Source organism: Cheilinus undulatus, linkage group 5, assembly GCF_018320785.1.
Source record: "Cheilinus undulatus linkage group 5, ASM1832078v1, whole genome shotgun sequence".
NCBI classification, from domain to species: Eukaryota; Metazoa; Chordata; class Actinopteri; order Labriformes; family Labridae; genus Cheilinus; species Cheilinus undulatus.
In genome coordinates this window covers 43,830,192-43,851,603 of record NC_054869.1, presented here as the reverse complement: position 1 = coordinate 43,851,603, position 21,412 = coordinate 43,830,192, and the positions used below count along the sequence as shown (strand labels likewise).

The following is a 21,412-nucleotide window of genomic DNA, read 5'->3' as shown; positions in this document are numbered from 1 at the left end:
TGATGCGGTTTGAAAACATCAGCAACAACACTTCAGGCTAGTGGTTATTGTGGCAGCTGTTTTAAATGTATTCTTTGTCTTTAGGTTAAAATGCCTTTTAATTTTAGTTAGATCTAAGATAGTTTCAAAGTTTTAGTCAAGTTTGTAGTTGATGAAAACTCAAAAACATTTGAATCCAGGTTTAGTCAATAAAAAGTCCTTACATTTTAGTCTTTAATGTTAGTTATTTTCTTTGAACAAATTTTATTAGCTATATTGGAGCATTAATATAAATGTAAAACAAACATATCAATGCTCTGATGAAAATATTGTAAAACCTTATAAGCACAGTGGAGCAAAATCCTGGATTTTTAATGTCTGAAAGTCCAGCACTAACATTTTAAACTGACACTTAAAAGCCGACACTCAGCCATCAAATCAGAACATGTGGAAATGTTTGAATAGTTTCTATGCATTTACAGATGCCTGTAAGGGACAAAAAACTGTACACTTAATTTACTTTGTTTTCATATGATAAAGAAAAGTGTCAAAGACAGGGGGCAGCAGGGTCAAGGAAAGATGTGAGCTACAGGATTGGAAAGGAAATATTGTTGAAAATTCACTGCAAGTGCTCAGCAGATTTCTTGCATTCACACACTGGCTCACCCCGTCATCTTGCAGAAAACATATTAGAAAGGTGCCAGGAAAATGTCATGATAAAGCAGAGATGAAAAATTTGCCTGTTTTCACACGTGCAGCTCATCCTGGAAACCTCCAGGAGCACAGTGCATTTGTGAAATTGCTTAAGCTGCAGTCTTTATGTGTTTGAGAGAGCGTATGAGTGAGCTAACCAGTGCCTTCCTGTCAGATGAGAAACGTCTTCATTAGAGCCCAGTCCATTTGAGCTGAGGCCGAGGTGCTGCAAGCGAGGAGGCGGGCGGCTGGTGAGACTGTTCAGGGAAGACACCTGGTTTGCACAAAGCTCCAAAATCTTCAAAATAAAACAAATTACAATAAAACACCACTTAAAAATATATGATACACTCTCATCAGTGATTAAAAACACTTCAGCTAGGGGATCGCAGATGGTCGAGTGGTTTAAGGCGCTACCCATGTACGTGGGCAGCCTGGGTTCAAATCCGGCCTGTGGCCCTTTATCGCATGTCTCTCCCCACTCTCCTCCCTGTTTCCAGATCTGTCCACTGTCCTTCCTCTGTCAAATAGAGGCATGAAAAAGCCCAAAAATAAATCTTAAAAAAAAAAAAAAAAACACTTCAGCTATGCGGTGATTTGAGGCATTCTCCAAATAGTGACTTCAAAGTAACCTCAGATGTGATGAATAACAGCAGTGATTAATTGCTCTTTGAGCTGCTGAGAGGAACCTTATCAGCAAAGAGATAACATGCAGACTGTACATACATAAGAATTTCATTTATTAGCAATCTGGGGAATAAGGTCACCTGATAGTGTAGTTAAAGCGAAAGGAACATTTACTTGAAATATTTAATGGAAAATTTAAAGAAAGAAGCTTCTGACGTGCATGCTGTTCAGGGTTATTAGTTCACTTAAACTAAGTCATTGAAACTAAAATGCTAAATCATATCAGGCAACTGACAAATGAAAAGGAAGCTTTGCAAAAAGTCTTATAACGTCTTAATTTTACTAGTTTACTACTTTCATCTTTTAGCTCGTTTTTGTATTTAAATTATTTTATTTTGTGTGTATGTTTGTACCTATTTTGTGGCATGTACAGCAGTGCTGCCTGTAAGTAGACTATGTGTGGGCCTCATCCCTCAGTCTGAGCACTGCCACATAGGAGCCTTCTGTGTGAAGTTCGAAACACACTGGCGCTGACCGTCATGTCAGGTCATTTGGTGGGCTTCAATTGCCGTCCTTGACACACACTGACAGCAGCACGTTAATGGTTGAAACCCCTACCTGCTTGGCCAGGTGCTTGATTCCAGAGCTAAAAGCCTGTTTGAGGATTACCTCTCTGCCTCACCAGGTGAAAATTTTTAAAAAAGCAAAAGAAAAAATGCCATATATGTGTTTTTTCTACCAGTTTAATCACCGTTGTGAGTAGCATTTTATTTTGGACTGCTGTTTTAGATAGCATTATATTTTGAAACAGAACTATACAAAGAACGTCAACTTTCCTGACATTTTATGGGCAATAAACATTTACAAAGAGGCAATATTTGGCACATTTGACTTGAGATACCAAAGTGCTGTGGCACCACTGATTGTTTGGGTTTGCTCATAGAAAATAATGGAGATGAACTTTTTAATGATTACCAAAGGCAGCTTTTCTATTTCATTTTTGAAATAAATCTGTAGCCTAAAGTTATCTTTCGTCAAAGAGAACTAGAAGGAAATCAACTGAAAGCTTGCCATGCTTAGCATCATTTCAAAAGCATTATTGTTGTCAGATTGTCAGAGTTTTGGTTTTAAGTTGAATACATTTTAAGTCATATCTGAACATGAGCAAATGAACCTCAGCAGGGATCACTGTACAACAGGAAACATCCAAACATAACTATACATATAAAGACACACTGCCCAAGGGCATGTTGGGAAACTCTGCCCACAAATCCATGAGATTTGAAATCTCAGTGGTTGAGGTATAGATCAGCTGACTCTTTACAGAGTTGAACTAACACTGGTGGATAAACACTGTGAAATAAATCCAACAATTAAAAATATTTCAGTCAGAAAGTTAAAATTATACTTTGCAATAATTAACTCAAAAATGTTTAACCCTGATATATCAACACTCCAGCTTTTTATGTGAACAACAGCTGTCTAAGGATGTGATGGGGAATCATTCCCTAACTATGTTCTACTGTGTAGTCAGCAGAGGTGGACTGCCGGTGTTCCTGCAGCCAGCCTCAAGTGGACACTTGCTGTATTGCAATTTTTAGCAATTCCGCATTGTCTTAATTTTTCAGGACTGGAGGTTGCCGCTTGGTTCTGAATCTCAGAACCTTGGTGCTTTCTGATGAACCAGCCCACCAGCCAGTTCACACAAGTTTAAGCGGAACCGAAGTGGGAGGACATGATGGGCATGCATCGCCATGTCCAGCTCCTCTTTTGCCTGTCCCAGCATTCCTTCTTCAGTTTCTTGACTTCATTAATAATTTGGTCTGGTGTTCAGGTGAACCCAGCCTTTGCAATCTCTTCCACAAGTTTGTCATATAACCTGCTCTTCCTTGTTCTATTCTCCAGCTTCACGAGGAATTCTATTGATGCCCAGATCACAACCAAACATTCTGTCTCCTCAGCAGACCACTTTTTCTCTCATTTTCCACTCGTCTTCACAACCTAGAATATGACACCCTCGCTGATGATGGTTGCACAGTTTGCGAGAGGAAGAGCCAATCATATTTTGGTTCTAGCTGAGAACCAACTCTTTAGGTTCTGAACCATTTTTTTTCTGCCAGTCTGAAAGGCCTATAAGTGTTAAATATTAAAGGTTGTGTATTCACACACAACTGCTGATAGTTTCCAATCACTGACATCTTTAGTTCACTACTACCTACCAGTTGAGGTGCATGTGTTTTTGCTAAGTCGTCGGAAAATGATAGGCTTAAAAGTTGAGCAATGCATTCACTTGGCATTTTCTGTGAAATTGAACAAAAACAGCAGTCAAATCTTTTGGTACATTAACTGAGGTGTATGGGGAACACTGCATTTCACACATGTGTTTGAATGGAACAACAGATTTAGTGAAGGCAGAGAGGATATCCAAGATGTTCTGGGCACCTATGCACATCAAAAACTTCTGAAATCATTCAACAAGCTGAAAAAAAATCATTGGAAATGATCAGCCACTCAGTATAACAATGATAGCAGAAATGGTCTCCATTGATAAAGAGACAGTTCAGCGAATTTTATAATAAAAATTTGAGCATGACAAAAGTGTGGGTCAAAGTTGTCCCAAAACTTCTGACTCTTGATCAAAAGGAAATCAGAACCAAATTTGTGGAGACATTTTGGAATAAATTGAAGGAAACCCAGTTTTTTTGAAGGAGTGATTACATTTGATGAAACTTGGATCTTCCAATATATTCTTGAGACAAATGGGAGTCGGTGCATTGGAAAAGCACAACAAAGCAAGTCCAAATTCATGGCCATGTTGGTTGTTATTTTTGATATTAAGGGTATAACTTTGGAGGAGTGGGTTCCAGAAATTCAAAGCTGTAGCAGTTGAATTTGCCAGTGGAAGAAATTATGATTCTCAGAGGATATCTGAGCAAGCAAAGCATTGCTGTTTATACATGCAATGAAATTTTGCTGCCACGCTACCATGTTGATGACAAAGGGGAGTCAGTGATGAGTCACCTCTCAAAATCTTAATGCTTCTCGCAATCATAATGATTTCAACAGGAGAAACACTGTCCATGTGCAGAACTTTCTTTCTCGTAGAGACAGATTTATTGTGCAGTATCTTAAGAAATTAATCTCTAAATTGTGTGACTGTGAGAGTAGTTGCTATGTAAATGTAAATGTAAATGTCACGTCTCTTCCAGTTGCAGCGGTGTGGACTGACAGGCTGGCAGAATGTTGGAGAGCGACCACTGCAGCTATTGTGAGTTGCAACTCGTCTCATTGTGAATCTTAAGTCTGAGCTGGGCTTTACTGCAAAATGAATCTACAGGAAAAAATATATTTGTTTTTTTAAGCCTCACCTTTAAAGTGCTGGGAAGGTTTTCTGCAGGGATTTTAGAGATGTTGTTGACACCCAGCACCAATTCTCCTAGATTTGTAAATTTTAGAAGACCATCATCGATGACTGACACCTGAGCAACACATTCAAAACACATTTCAACATCTTAATAAGAAAAACAAAAGTTTTTGAATATTTAGTATTACAAAGGGCTCTGAATCAGAATGTAGATTCCTTAATTTATGAGTTTCTGCTTTGTGACATAGGATTTGTTGATTGGTGTTTTGTTGGTGTTGAATGTCTGATACTTGTTGAAGTTTGCTGCACTGTGCGCCTTGGGCAGGACACTGTTTTAACCAGTCTTAATGTCAATGAAGCCTTTCTGCTTCAATTAATATAGAAAACTTTAAAGGGGACATATTATGCAAAAATCACTTTTTCAGGCTTTTCTAACAAAAATATGTGCCCCTGGCCTGTCCACAATCCCGTCAAGTACCAGAAAAATCCATTCCCTCTCCCCGTCTCTTCCTTCACCTTTCAGAAAATGTGTGCTGAAACAAGCTGTTCTCAGATTCTACACCTAGTGACCTCACATGGGGAGTAAGCCCCACCCCCAGCTTTGTTTGTCCCTCCCTGCTTGGAAGAAAGTTCCATGCTCATATCCTGATCTTCCTTTCAGCTACCAGCTGAGATGCTGGATAGCTCAGTGGGTTGCCCTGCTCACTGTGATCTGGGAGATTGATGGTTTGAATCCCAGCCTAAACTTTGGATAATAGTGTCTGTAACATTGTAATATCAGGAGTGCTGCATCCCTTTCCTGAGAGGGGTGTGCTCAGGGGCGGAGTCAGACAGCTAATTACCATTTAAAGCCTCAGAAACAGCTTGATCTGAGCTAACAAATTTATTAGACCACCACCCAAAGTAAGGTTTATGCCACAGCTGCCCTAAATTAACAGCACAGGTAATTACCAAAATCATTTTTTATGTTCCTGCAATGGTTAATACACCAATATGTTGAAGCTCTTTGACCCAAATGATATTTTTAATGCTAAAATATAATTATTATTGATATCCATGAATTTTCAAATTTACTGATTTACAAAAAACCTGAAAAATAGTAAAGCACATTATTATTTCTTGATTAATGTGTCAAATTATAGTTATTTACTTGCATTCCTGAAGAGAAAAATGAGTTTTAGTGGTTGAATGTTATGCTTGATTCATTTCTGACTTCTCAGAGAAGCCCAGTGAGCCGGCTCAAATTTGGGTATAAAAAGGTGAATTCAGTTTGAAATTCCTCATTCCTGTTCAAAATGGTAAAGCGTGGAGACTTCACTGAAAATAAAAAAGTCCGCATTAAAGCACTTCATGATGCTGGATGGTCTCTGAGACAAATATGACAGGTGGTTTAATAAATGTGTTGAGCACTGTATAAACCTTACTTAAATAGGAAAAATGTTTTTCTTTTTTTAAGTTTCCCCTAAAAAGTACCCAAAACTTCCTCAAATATTGCTCAAATGTCTCAAAGCAAATTCCCCCAAAATGTACAAATATATTCCTCAAGAATCCATGGAAATTCCCACAAACATCCTTACAAATTCCTACAAAATTCTACAAATTTCAAAGGACACCCCCCTCCCAATTCCCAATCAAATTTCCAAATCAATAAATTTACCAAATTGTTTTGAAAATACCTTAAAATTTACGAAGCAAATTCTCCCCCAGAAAATCAAATAAAATTCCCAAAATTTTGAATACATTTCCAGAATTTACACAAAACTGAAAATTTGGGCATTACCCACATACTCAGCTCTGCTGCTCATCCCACAGATGCATGTTCCTTAAAAATGTGGCACCATTCAAAAGGGAAACCTTTCCAGTATAAGATTTATGTCGATAAGCATTGTCACAACAAAGAAAAAAGTCTACCAAACACAAACACTAAGTTTATATAAAGGGAGCACTAAATATGAAGTGTTAATGTTGTAACAGTTTTGACAGAAAGCTCGAGCTAGTGTTTCAAGGACAACAACCAAAGGGAAACTATGAGTACACTTACATCCTTGTCCACAATCCGAAGTGTGGTGAAGTAACCGTAGATAAACTTGCCATGCAGACGGTGAGGTGTGAGCACAGCTAGCTGTCTCAGCGCTGGAGCCTGAGGGCTCCACGACGTATCGAGCCACCACGGAGAGTGAGGGCAGCTCAGCAGATCCAGGAGGGCGTCTGTCTCCTCTCTTTCTGCTCCATTTGTGTTTCTCTGTGAACAAAGGTATTATGAAGAAAAAGAAGACTAACAATGCTGGAGGGGGGGATGCTACAAACAGAGACAAATCCATACATATGCACAAATGGGATCCAGAACATGCACTGATGGGGAGAGGTCATTGAAGGGGCTGTGCATGAATAAGTGCCAGAGGAGTGGGGGGTTTATTGCCTTGCTAAAGGGCACCTCGACTGAATCTCTAAAGCCACCAGCCCAAATTTCTAGAATTAATCCAAAATGAATCTTGAATCAGCTACTGTCTGGTTCTTAACCAAGGCTCTACAGACTGAGTATTTATATGCAGCAGCCTTTTACCACTAAAGAGACACGAGTATTTATAAAGAAAACAATGCAATCAGCTGACATTGGCTGGGTTTTTATTTAAGAAATAAGCCAAGTTTTTTGACTTGTTGCTGCTACTTTTATGCACCTGATTGATCTTCTCAATAATTTAAATCTTTGGATACTGTATACCATAAAGCATTAAGGAGCAAAACAAATCTCAAGAACCTAACTCATCGGGACACTCTGTATTCTTGAGGTAACTGTCCTTCACAGGCCATCTAAAGACTAAATTACATGCATTTCCTTATTAATAAGATAAGACGTTATTTGCTATCCTCAGACTTGGAGGTACGCTTCTCCTGCATCGTAGAATCTACCACAGGGAGAGTTAGGTCTGGGGTGAGCTGGTCTCTTTAGACCTTTTTAAAAGTAGATTTAAGATGCTGTAACATACTGTATCAGGTTATAGATGCTTAAACTAAAGACTCAGAATTGATTGATACTTGTTTCTTGGTTTGTTAAACGTTCCTTTATGTCTGTGACTTGTTAAATAGGTTGCTGGTAGACTTGGCTTGTAGGTTAGATTAATGTCAATCAGATTTTCCTGGTAAAGTAATTCTTAAATGATATATGTATACAATAAGAACTCACCCAGCTGCCGTGTCCACAGGGGAAATCATCCAAACACAGGCGACGAATAAGCTTCTGTATCACTGCAGAGAGCATGTTTGGGCTCATGTTGTTAAAAGAAACTCCTGTTAGCCTTTCGTAACACAGAGAATAAACAAATGCATCGGTAATGTATGGTCTGTTTGTCTTTGGTCAGGCATGAAGGGAAAGGCCTCTGCTGTTTGTTTACAAATGGCTGCTGTTGCCTGGAAACAGCTGGGACTCTCTCTCCAGGAGAACTGCACTGAGCCCTCAGTATCTGTGGAGGTATTTGAAGTTTCTCCTGCAGTTGCAGCTTGCATTTCTGTACAACTGTTGCACCCATATTTGGCCATATATAAATCTGTTGGACATCTCTGCCATATGCATGTCACTAATGCGAGAGGATCCAAAAGATTTTGTACCTTATAAATCTATGAGGTCTAAATACAAAATCTATCAAACAGCTATATGTCCCTGCTGCAAATTATGAACAAAAAACTAAAACTTAATAAGGATCTTCAACTACTGAGACAAGACTCTACCTGTCTGTGACTCCCACCTCAGCTTTGTGATTCTATGATAAAGTCTGGTCAACTCTGCCGCTTAAAAATGAAAAAATTATTAATGTTTGGTAATTCTGGAAACAAAATATATAAAAAACTTTAGAAGTCTAAAGAACATGATTAGGACTATAAAGACTAATTCACTCATAATTTCAACTTTTTATCTCAAAAAGTTTATTTTTTAAATTAAGATTAACTTATGATTTACTTCCTCATACTTTGTACTTTTTAATCACACAATTTACTTTTTTATCTAATAATTTAGACTGTTTAAAATCTCTAAGTTATGACTTTTATCTCACAATTTTGATTTTATCTCATAATTTTGACTTTTTACTCAGTTTACTTTTTTATCTAATAATTTAGACTGTTTTAAATCTCTAAGTTATGACTTTTATCTCACAATTTTGATTTTATCTCATAATTTTGACTTTTTACTCAGTTTAATTTTTAATCTAATAATTTAGACTGTTTTAAATCTCTAAGTTATGACTTTTATCTCATAATTTTGATTTTATCTCATAATTTTGACTTTTTACTCAGTTTACTTTTTAATCTAATAATTTAGACTGTTTTAAATCTCTAAGTTATGACTTTTATCTCATAATTTTGATTTTATCTCATAATTTTGACTTTTTAAACTCAAAATTCTGTCTTTTATCTAATAATTTTGGGTTACTATGACATAATTTTGACCTTTTATGTCAAAATTATGACTCACAATCTCGTAATTGTCTTGCTGTTAATATCCTTTTCTGTACTAAGTTGTTGAGTTAGGCATGTTATCATTATGGTAACTAGCAAAAATGAAGTTGTTTAGCACATTAGCATGCTGATAGGAATGTCCAGTTTGATAGAGAACATAAAGGTCTTCAACCTTAAGGAGAGACTAGTGGCCTTTGCAACATGCTGACAGCTCTATAAGGTTAACGTTTGCTTTGAGCCTCATGTTAACAGACTAGCATGCTAACATGCTCACAGTGACCTACCCTGATATCTAGCAAGTAGCATACAAAGAACCCCACTTTATAAATTCAAGTTAATCATGATAATAATAAAACTTAATAATAAAAATAATAATTAACCACAAAAACACATTATAATTAAAGTTGTGAGTTCATTCGCATGCTAAAACTTTAAGTAGCACTGTATTTAGTTCTGTTGCTCTGAGCTAAGCTAATATTAGCATGCTAACATGCCCCAAAATGACATTATCCTCATATCTAGCAAGTAGCCCACATAAACCAAAACTTTATGAATTGAAGTTAATCATGAATATTTAGTAATTGAGCACAAACAGTTCAACTAAAGTTGTGAGTTAACAAGCATGCTAAAACTTTTAGTAGCACTGTATTCAGTCTCTGTTTATTTAAATTTAGCTAATATTAGCATGCTAAAACTTTGAGTGGGACTTTATAGTCTCTATTGCTTTGAGATAAGCTAATATTAGCATGCTAACATGCTAAAAAAAATCACATTTATCCTGATATCTACCAAGAAGTCAACATAAAGCACACATGTAAATTCAAGTCAAGCATTTGTTTTAATTGGGCGCCTAGAAACCTTTCAACTGCTAGCTAACCTAGCATCAGCATGTTAGCATACTCACAGTGAGATTTGAAACGCATCTAAATAAGCATTTTAACATGAGTATTTTGTTTAAAAACAAATTTAAATAGAGAAATAAATTTAGAACAAGATTTATGATGGGAAAGATAAGCCTTTGATGGTCTCCTAACCTGACAGAATAAAACTATCTGGCTGTGAATGTCCTTAGTTTTGCAGCTGTGAGGATCAGGAAATTAATTTTTCAAGAATGAAAACTTGATGTGATGACGCAAGCAAGATTTGTTAATATATTTTTATTAAACAGTGGCAAGAGAGAGTATGTGAACCCTTTTATCTAGGATCTAGTTTTCTGCATTAATTGGTAATCAGATTTAATCTGATCTGCATCTAAGTCACAAGTATAGACAAACACAGTGTAATTAACTCAATACCGCACAAACAATTAGAATATTTAAAGTTTTTATTGAACACAGACATTAAACATTCACAATGAGCCCTGTATTTAATAACTGGTTGAACCTCCTTTGGCAGCAATAACCTCAACCAAGCACATCCAGTACCTGCTGATCAGACCAGCACAAGGTTCAGGAGGAATCTTGGACCATATTTCCTTACAGAACTGCTTCACCTCACCCAGCCAAGCAATCAGTCTTAAAATATAATTGTGGTGGAAACACTGATGAGGTGAAGTGTTTTGAAGATTAAGATTTGGAATAAAATAATACGTCAAAGGGGATAATAACTTTATGTGTATTTTCAGGGCTGAGTGATGACTTTAAGAGGTAAAGAGAGGTAGATGTCATGATAAATGTTTTCCACAGTGGAGTCATTGGTTGCAATTTGTGTGACTGATGCACCAGTTTAATGTTATCTTGGTTTCTCCATTAGTGATGTCAAAGCTGAATGGTGCAGACATCCTGTAACGGGTTATCCAGTCTTGTGTATCTCATTAGACTTGTTATAAGGAACTTTATTATCAGATAAAGCATCATTCGAACTTTGCATCATGGTTTGGACGTCATAGCCAGAGGAAATTGGATTCCCTGTTAGGAAGGAGAGAAAAAGGGCAAAAATGTTTGAATCCAACAATAACACAACACGGTTAGGCTAAGCTTCTATAGAGTTTCTTAATTTCTTTGTCACATGTCTGGAGTTGAGATCAACAGGCGGACTTCCCAGCTTTTGTTTTCAAAAGTAGCGGTTTGATTCACACAGAACAGAGCTCAGTGCGTCAAAGTGTACCTCATACTCCTTGTACGCCTCATTACAGCGCCTCATTCTGAGTCAAATGAACCTCAAAAACTTTCACGGAACAAAGTTTTGTGTTTGTCAATCAAGCGATAAAAATCACATTTCTAGATAACTGTATGTGGGTACGGCCTCCCCACACTGAGCCAGTGCCCTACATTGCCATTCATTTGCCAAAAATAAGACAAGTAAAAACGAGATTTGAAGGGCTGATTGTACGATGCCACAAAGGCGTCATCAACCAAATGATGGTATGCAAAGTTTACAAAAAAACCCCAAAAAACAACAGGTGTATAGCCATATAAACCGACAGCAAGCACCAGTTTGGGAGCTATCAGCCATAAGACCAAAACACATCATGTCTTTGGGAAAAGGTAAGTTCAATTTTAAACTAAAATCCTATCATAGGTGTTGTGAGATTAAAATCATGTCAGTTGTAGTGCTAATGGAAACAATGCTACAGGGCAGCTTTAGTCATTTTGTTGCCATGTTAGGATTATGTGCTGATGAGAGAAAAGCCTGATAGAGGTCAGATTTTTATCACCTGATGGTTCACAATGAAGTTTTTCTTTCTGGACTTTCGACCTCTACAGTATGTCATCCTTTCACATTTCAATCTTAAGTTTCGCCTTTGATTTTGATTCAGTTTTGTCTTGAGAGATCTTCCAGTACACCTTATAAGCAGATGACAGCATGTTTTTTTTTTTTTTTATTACAGATATCCTACTCTGCTTTCTCATCATGCTGCAATTCTCATTCATGGCCTCTCAACCGATTACAGTAGAGAAGCTTCGGTGTAACATGAAGTTGGTGACAGCCTATTGGTGTAATCTACTGCTGGCAGAAAATGATTACGTACGTAACAAACCATGTTTTAACAGCTTACATATATGTGAACTCACTGACCACTTTATTAGGTTCAAAAATATCCTCAGCCAATCACATGGCAGCGATTAATGTATTTAGCGATGTAGATGCAGTCAAGGCAATCAGCTGAGGTTCAAACTGAGCATCAGAAGAGAGGAGAGCGGTGATTAAAGTGAGTGAATGTGACCAGGCCTGTAGCCAGAGAGGGGGGTTTTATAAAAAAAAATATCAACCTTTTAAAAAAAAAACATCTCCCCTAATTAGTAAAATTCCATCTTGAGTTTCAAATCTGAGGATTGTGTTGGGATAACAAAACAAATGTTGCTGGAGCGAGCAGCTTTCCCGTAATAGGGACGTTAAAAACACATCCCTGCATGTTTCATTTAAATATTAAGAAAGTAACTGATAAAGATGGATAATAAATGGACTTTCTTAGTTGTAACAATTGTGAAAAAGTTTGAGTATACATGGGACACAAATCACATTTGGGCATAAACACATGCTGCTAGAGTGCCTAAAAAAGTATTCACCCCCTTGGATTTTTTACCCTTGTATTGATTTTATAAATCACTCATGGTCAATGTAATTTGAAAAAAAATATATCTTCAATTTCAGTTTAGTTTTAACTAGTTTTTACTGCTGGTTTGTTAGTCAGGGGCGAGACCCAAAAAGGCTCTTTATTTTTCATTTCATTTATTCAATGTATTGTTTGTATACAACTTAAGACCTAAAATTACCCTTGTGCAAAGTCTTCTTAAATCAGTTCAGGTGGTTTTACTCTCCAGGATTGGGTTTACATGTTTACATTGCTGCTGTCAAAGACTAGAAGGAGATTTTGTCCTTAATTTTATTTTAATGTTAGCTAGTTTTGTAAGCACATAGATAAGATTTAGGTAGCGTTTTTTTTAAAGCTTTTTTTTTTTCTTTTTTAAGTAAACTAAAATAGTTTCTACATTTTATTTTTAGTTTGTTTTAATTAACTATGATGACCTTGATCAGCAAACTGCAATTTTATTCCATTCCTTTTTGCAAAACTGCTCAAGCTCTGTCAGGTTACACAAGGATCTGGCATTAACAGCACTTTTCAAGTCCAGCCAGAAATTCTCTATTGGACTGAGGTCTGGGCTTTGACTCAGCTGCTCCAGAACGTTCACCTTGTTGTCTGTAAACTGTTTCTGTGGAGCTTTTGCTGTATGCTTCAGGTCATTGTCTTGCTGGAAAATAAATCTTCTCCCTTCTACAGATTGAATGAGATAGTCCTCCAGGGTTTTCTATATTTTGCCACATTCATTTTACCCTATACCTTTATGAGCCTTTCAGCACTGCTGAGAAGCATCCCCACAGCATGATGCTGCCACCACTGTGCTTCACAGTGGGGATGGTGTGTCTGTGGTAATGTGCAGTATCTTAAGTCTTGTATAATGGCCAAAAAGCACAATTTTTGACTCATCAGACGAAAGAACTTTCTCCCACTTGATCATGGAGTCTCCTACATGCCCTTTGGTGAACACTAGTTCAGATTTAATGAGTTTTCTTTAACAGTGGCTTTCTATTTGCCACTCTCCCATAAAGCTTTGACTGGTGAAGAACCAGGCCAACAGTTGTCTGCAGAGTATCTCCCATCTCAGCTGCAGAAGCTTTTAACTCCTTCAGAGTAGTCATAGATGTCTTGGTGGCCTCTCTTACTAGTCTCCTTCTTGAACGCTCATTCAGTTTAGTTTGGAGGACGGCCTGATCTAGTTTCTAGTATAATTTCTACACAGAAATGGTTTAATAGCCAAAAAATCTGAAACACAGCGAACCAAAACGGGAGGAAAACAGACTAATACTTGCTTAAATCAGGGATATTTGGAATCAACAGAGATCCATGCTCTCTACTAAAGACTAAGAGGACCACTTACATTGATATATGGCCATAAAACAAGTTTCCTAACATTTACATGGACCTTATTTGAAGTAGAGTCTGAAGGCACACATCAGTCTGGTTTATCAGTGATGGATGTGAAACTGTATTATATCAAAGTTTTGGGTTACTGTGGAGCTTTAGATCAGAAGGAAAATTGTTGAGTCAACTCCCTATATTCACGCATTTAGATACAACGATTGTTGGTGTCTGGTGTGAACACAACATTAGGAATTAGGGGAGGCCAGTCAGATTTCAGGGAGGCCTGGTTAGCTCTTTCTACCACTGGGCCCACATTTGATCAAAATGAGAACAATGCTCCATGCAGCAGAGAAGGGAGATGCTATATTTATTTTGACACAAAACAAGAAACTGACAAACTTTCATGCTCATTCTGATGCTCGGTTTGAATTTCAGCACATCATTTTGACCATGTCTACATGCCTAAATCAATCCATTGCCGTCATGAGATTGGCTGATTAGTTATTTGGGCTAACGAGCAGTTGAACAGGTGTACCAAATGAAGTGGTCATGGGAAAGATGCCCCTCTATGCTGCATTTAAAAAAAATTGTTTCAAATTCTGTCACATCTTCTTCTCTAGGTCAAGCTCATGTTTAACGGAGATCCACCAAATTACAAATCAAACACTTCTGAGCCCCCTGAAGGTTTGTCTTTTCCGGTGGGAAACAACACCAAAGAAATCCTGGGCTCCATCTGTTTCATCAACAGCTCCCTCGGAAAACATCTGCCAGAAATCGTCAAGAACCTCACCGGGCATCAGGAGGAAACCCCTCACAAAGTCATCATTAATACTAGAGCATTTCATAACCAGTTTCAGGCAGCACTAAAGTGGAAGGTTAGGGATTCAAAAACAGTCTGCCGCACTAATGTTGAGGCTACAGATGATCACAGCATGAAACTACTGGGCATCAAAATCATTTACTTTTCCAGAAAATGGATGAAAGATTTCACAGGTATACAGCCCTCCTGTGGAAGTGACTGAGCAAACTTGGGTTTGCATTTTATTTACTTATTTATTTATCTATTTATTTGTGTGTTTATTTACTTATTCTTTTGTTTGTGACCGTATTTATCTTGGGAAACTCAGTAGCATCCATAAAATCTCTTCTCAATAATCACATCTGTCTCTGGCTTTTTCTTAACCATTTTTGTATACTTATTTTTCACGTTTTTGAAAATTATTTATAGTCTATCATTATCATTTAGAGTCATACAACCCCAATTCCAAAAAAGCTGGGGCGCCGTGTTAATGTAAATAAAATCTCATAAAACCATATTTTATTCACAATAGAACATAAACAACATGTCAGATGTTGAAACTGAGACATTTAACTATTTCATAAAAAATATTAGCTCGTTTTGAGTTTGATGGCAGCAACACATCTCAATAAAGTAGAGACGGGACCATGTTTGCCATTGTGTAGCATCCCCTCTTCTTTAAATAGAAGTCTGTAAACATCTGGGAAGTGAGGAGACTAGTTGGTGGAGTTTTTGGATAGGAATGTTGTCCCATTCTTGTCTGATGTAGGATTCTCAACATGCCTGGGACATCTGTGCCAGATTTTTCCTTTTATGATGTGCAAAATGTTTTCTATTGGTGAAAGGTCTGTACTGTGGGCAGACCAGCTCAGCACTCGGACTCTTCTACTGTGAAGCCAGGCTGTTGTAATGGATTTGGTATATGGTTTAGCATTGAAGCATTGTCTTGTTGAAAAATAAAATGCCTTCCCTGGAAGAGACATTGTCTGGATGGGAGCATATGTTGCTCTAACTCCACTCTGTAATTTTACAGCACATTGATAGTGCCTTTCCAGATGTGTTAGTGCCACAGGCACTAATACAACCCCATACCATCAGAGATGCAGGCTGTTTCTCAAAGCCAAGGATTTTTAATCACTGACTGCCGTTGGAGGACTGTTCCAATGTCCAGGACCCTCAAAATTTTCCTGAGGACGAAGTCCTTCAAACAGAGAATTTTCAAGAATGCATATATGTATCCTCTGCTTGCATAAATAACCCACAATCCAATGCACACCGTTTTCCTTTGCTTCAAAAAACTAAAAAAAATCCGCAACATCAGGAGGAAGCCGGGCCCTTGAGCACTAAATCGTTTTATATGAAAGCAAGGCTGTATAGGTAAAAATGGTTATATGATCATATTATATATGATTATCTGATTTCATAGCATATTAAACGGTGCTGGTAAAAGTTGTAGAAGCTGTTGTTAGTACCAGGTATATGGGTGTGACCATTCCAGTGATGTAATCACGCACACTTGCTAGCTCAATGGTCCCTCTCTTTTTTAGTCCACAGGACACTGCGTCTGTGGTTTCCAGGTAGAATTTCAAATTTTGATCTATCTGACCACAGAACAGTTTTCCATTGTGCCCCAGTCCATTTCAAATGAGCTCTGACCCAGAGAACAGGGCAGTATTTCTGGATTGTGTTCACACATGGCTGCTTCTTTGCATGATACAGCTTTAACTTTCGTTTGTGGATGGCACAGTGAAATGTGTTTACAGACAATGATTTCTAGAAGTGTTCCTGAGCCCTGTACAGAATAATGCCTGTTTTAATGCAGTACCATCTGAGGGTCCAAAGATCAAACAATACTGACCTTTTGCCTCATGCACAGAGATTTCTCCAAATTCTCTGCATCTTTTGACTTTATGTACTGTACTGTAGTTGGTGGGGTATTGAAATTTTACATTGAAGTGTATTTTTCTAACCACCACATACACTGTTTCATATCCACTCCATGGATACATTTCACACTCATCTGGGATCCTCCTATACAAAGCATTTGGAAAAGGCAGGACTTCTCAGAAAATTCTCAGGTGGTGAACAATCTGTTCTACAAAAAGACAAAATGAGGTAGCAGTCAAGCTACAGGGAGCTCAGCAATCAACGCTTTTGTGATTTTACCAACTGTAGAACTTGTTTGACAAAACTCATGCTGAGACCACTAAGGAGAAGTGCAGAAACAATTTTACCTGCCATGAAAAGTTTTCAGTGTGTTTTTTTGCTCCTCTTTCAATAAAGAAATGCCGTCCAGATCTGATCAAAACTGTCATTAAAGCTACATCCGAGCTAACGGCTTCACCACGGCAGACACTGCCACTGGCTCTCCTTATGACTAAACCCCTCCCTGAGTGGATTTTTGAGCCATAATTATCAATATTAAAACAAAAGTGTTGAAATGTTTTACTTTGTATATGACAGGGCCAGAGTGGGACTCTTTCAGCTTTCAGCTTTGAGTTTCATGGCTCCAACCAGCCCAATTTAGATCCCAACCCTTCACTCAAGATATAGAGTTGTGGATTAAGTACAGTCATTGTAATGACCTCTAGCTTGTTTTTTTTTTTGGCTTAAAAGCTACGCTTAGCATTCAGGTATTAACTTTCATGATACTTATCAGGTGCAGTTGTTCACACGCTGGGCCTTGTGTGTTGACAGAAACAACTGCACTGAGCACAGGCCTGGATCCTGGCACTGAAACTGACACAAAAATGGGAGTTAGGTTTTCAAGTCAGTAAAAGCCAATATCCACCATAAAATAACAATTAAATACATTTGTATCTAATAATTGTGACTGCCTACTAATTTTAACTTACCATGGTATTTCATTTGTATTTTTTAAACGACATGGTTTTACGTTTTTTTACAAGTCTTGCCATTTTCAAACTTTTTTCAATCATCTTTCTTTTCTATTTTCATAATACCCATATTTTTATTTTTATTTTATTATTTATTTATATTATTTATGTATGTATAAATGTATTTATTATTTATTTATTGTCTGTTTATTTATGTGTTGTCTTTGCTCTCTCTTTTTATTGTTAGGAATATTATTATTATTATTATTATTATTGCTGTTATTACTATTATGATTTATTTCATCACTATATCTTTTGTATTAAAATTATTATTAATTATTTGTTTCGTTATTTATTCATCTGTTTATTTATGTTTTAATTGTTGATTTTCTTCAATGCCATTATTTTTTTCCTGTTGCTATGGTTACCACTTTTGTTACCTTTGTTATTTCTCTATTTTGCCAATGATGGAATGCACACATTCACCGTAACAAATGACGAAACTTTTGTTAATTAAGTGCCCAAACTAAAATCAAGAGTGTTGGAAAAAAAATATACCTGAATTATTATTATTATTATTATTATTATTATTTTTAATTGAAAAAAATTGAACTGGTCTATACTGTACTCTTATATTACTCTTACATTAACACTGTTACATGTTAGTGGTGATGGCTTGTCCTCATCCTCACTCAGCCTGCAGCAAACTGGTACTGAGGGGGCAAACTCCGCTTTGTCCGCTCATCATTTTGGCTGTGTGTGAGGGAATTCAGCCTGGTCACTCACAGTGTGAGTCAATCAGTGCAATGTCAGGTGTGTGGGAGCTGATTGGCCCTGATGAGGGCCAGGTGTGGCAAGCTGATATAGACACCTGAGCTGCAGCACTCTGTGCTGACTCATTATCTCACCATCAAAGATACTGAGTGCATCTCTCTGTGTTTTCTTATGTGTGTGTAGAAAAAAGTATCTGCTAAAGCAATTTTGAGAATCTTTCTGGGTGGTTGGAATACCCTGTTATACAAAGAAAGTTGTGAATCAGTGCCAAGTATCCTTACTCAATAATTTTTGTTCCTCTTCTGACATGAGCCTTGTGGCCTTTGAATTATATTTAAAGAGAGTTTCTCAGTCTCCCTAAAAGTTTGAGTTAGTAGTCAGCTGCATGGCAGTGGTGGTTTAGTTCTTAGTGTGAGTGGGAGCTTTGGTTTATTGTTTGTTATTCTCCTCTCCCCCCTGATCACTTGTGATCTTAGTGGTTATCCTTTTAGGATAACTTTGAGAAACGCTTCATCTGCAATTGTGTCCAAGAACCCCCTGCAACCTGACACTGTGTTAGTGCATATGGTCCAGTTTTTTTTTTTTTTTTGTAACAGTCTCTTTCAGGACAAATTTTGGAATTCAAATTTCAGTTTCTCAAATAGCTCAGTAAAACCCTGTGAAACAAATTAACTACCCCTTTAGAGTCATTAAGGACAAAAATGTCCTTTACCCTTTTTTATTTATGGAAAAAAAGCAAAAAAAAAAGGGAAAAGTGTTATCTTCCTTATACCAGATATTGGGTGGCTGGAGTATTATTTTTAAATTCAGCCTCCATATGCCAAAGATAAGCCAAAATATTGTCTTTAATACGTTATGTGCTTTTGTGTGGCTTTAGATTTAAAATTTACTATCCTTTCGAGTAATAAAGGACAAAAACGTCCACTTCTAGCAACTGCAAAAAAAACAACAAAAAACCCCTAAATAAAACAATAAAAATAGAATACATTTAAAAAATGTTTTTTGGGTCAAATCTTTTGATCACCTTCAGTTTTGATCAAAACAATAAAATATTTAATAGTTATCAAGATTTTAACCATTTAAATGGCAATTTGATTTCAGGAAGGTGTTTTTATTTAAAAAAAAAAAACACACAAAAAATAATTATTTACCTGATAACAAATGTTTGAGGGCTAGGGAATGTGTTTTAATCATTCTTGGGTATGTCAAAGATTGGCCAAAATATTGACTTTGATGCATTATTAGTTTTTTGTCTCATCTGCTTTAAAAATTACTGTCCTCTCAAGTCACTTTTGGACAAAAACCTCCCACTGACTCCCATTAAAACTACATTTTCTAATCTCATAGCCACAGGGCTTGACATTAACTTTTTTTGCCCACCAGCCATAGTAAATAGTGTTGTATTTTTAATTAGACAATTTCCTCAAGTGGAAATCGCGAGAGGGGCATGGGGGGCAGTGCGGGCCATTTATGACAATAGCCCGACTTGTCATTACAAGGTCATGTCCAAGTCCAAGCTGAAGCAGCATGTAGCTGGACAATGACACGGTGAAATGGTTGAGAAACACTGTACATGACAGAAGACTTCATTCATGTGTTTTAGTCATGTGGCCTGATTAGCTGATGCTGATCACCTGGCAACTGAGCCTCAGCTGTTTTCTTGACATACCTGGTGGTGTTGACCCTCCCTATGAAATAGAGTCTTTTATTTGAATTTTATACAGACATGCAGTTCCTGTCAAGGTCTTGATGAGAGCAGGTGCAGAAGAGATGAATTTTATTATTTCCAGCTCCATTTGAACACATTAAAAACTTTTAGAGAAAGGATTGTGTGTTTTTATTTTGACTGACGTCACCAAAGTCAAGAGAACACAGAAACACACACCAATGCACGCTTCGCGCGCTAACACGCACAAATGCACAATCTGTCCCATTCACTTCATATGGGATATATGAGTGGCTGTCTTTGGCGACGTCAGTCGCCAAAAACTTTATGGGGGACTGTATGTAGATGAGAAGTCACCCACAGTGTCCCACCATCCTGTTAAAGCATTGTTTAAATGGGCAGCTTATTGGATCAGGTCTATGTGTGGGTGTGATCAGAGCTCATTGAGGGCTGTATGTGTGTCAATCAACGATGACATCATCAAAGCACCAGAGCTGCTGTTGCCATGGTAATTAATGCCTGTACGGTTATGCATCACTGATCACAGATCAGTTACACCTGAGACAGCAGAGAGTAGTTTTGGGTGATTTTTGCTTGTAAACACAGTCTCTTTCTCCTCTCCGTGTGCAGAAACCGTAAATGGTATCATCAAATGGATTTCGGCGTGAGCATCTGCAGGCTTGGAACTAGCAGTGATGTAATTTTGGTGTTGATTGTGCAAGAAATGAGGCCAGGAGGGCGAGCTAAAAATGGGCAACTTTCAGACTCTTTAGGCAAATTTATCAGATTTGGTAACATTGCAGCAGATCAGAGAGGTGTCAGCGTACTTGGGACAGTTGGCCCTCTCACGCCAAAACTGCTCATGATGTGGCTTTGGTTCTTGGTTCAACAGTAGCGGTACAAGATTTTTTCCGTTTTGATATATTTTTTATGTGTGTGGTGTTAGATTTGTGGCCGTAGTCACTAGTTGTTCGCAAAAGTCTCAGTTGATGTGTTGGCTCTCTCAGCCTCTAGGGTCATGACATCACCCACTCTAGCAGGGGGATTTTTCATGATTTCCACTCAACGCACAGGAAATTTGAAGACTTGCCTATCGAAAACCGTAAACCCCATCATCAAAACAAAGACATTCCTGAAGACAGGACAAAAATACCTGCGTTTTACAGTTTGAATGATCTCTGTAGGTGAAATTATGGCGAAGCAGTAGGGGTGGTAAAAAACCCTATTTTTGTGGTTTCATCGTCCCTCTCCCCATTCATTTCAGATGGGACTTTTTTGGCAGTTTTTTGCGAATAACTTTGCGAAAAATTGGCGAATCTTCTACAAGAGTCATAGCACACCAATCGGGAACAAACCA

The 21,412-nt window shown here is 37.5% G+C and overlaps 1 protein-coding gene across 1 annotated transcript in view; it reads right to left on the bottom strand.

The window, feature by feature from the left end:
- Positions 1 to 7,934, bottom strand: part of LOC121509775 (leucine-rich repeat-containing protein 43-like) — a 75,862-nt gene extending 67,928 nt beyond the window's left edge. The window contains exons 1-4 of the mRNA XM_041787437.1: positions 7,848 to 7,934; positions 6,705 to 6,905; positions 4,668 to 4,778; positions 831 to 970 (exon numbers count right to left, since the gene is read on the bottom strand). Of these exons, the coding sequence (XP_041643371.1) occupies positions 831 to 970; positions 4,668 to 4,778; positions 6,705 to 6,905; positions 7,848 to 7,934 (539 nt within the window). The remainder of the gene's footprint in view (positions 1 to 830; positions 971 to 4,667; positions 4,779 to 6,704; positions 6,906 to 7,847) is intronic.
- Between the last annotated feature and the right edge of the window lie 13,478 nt (positions 7,935 to 21,412).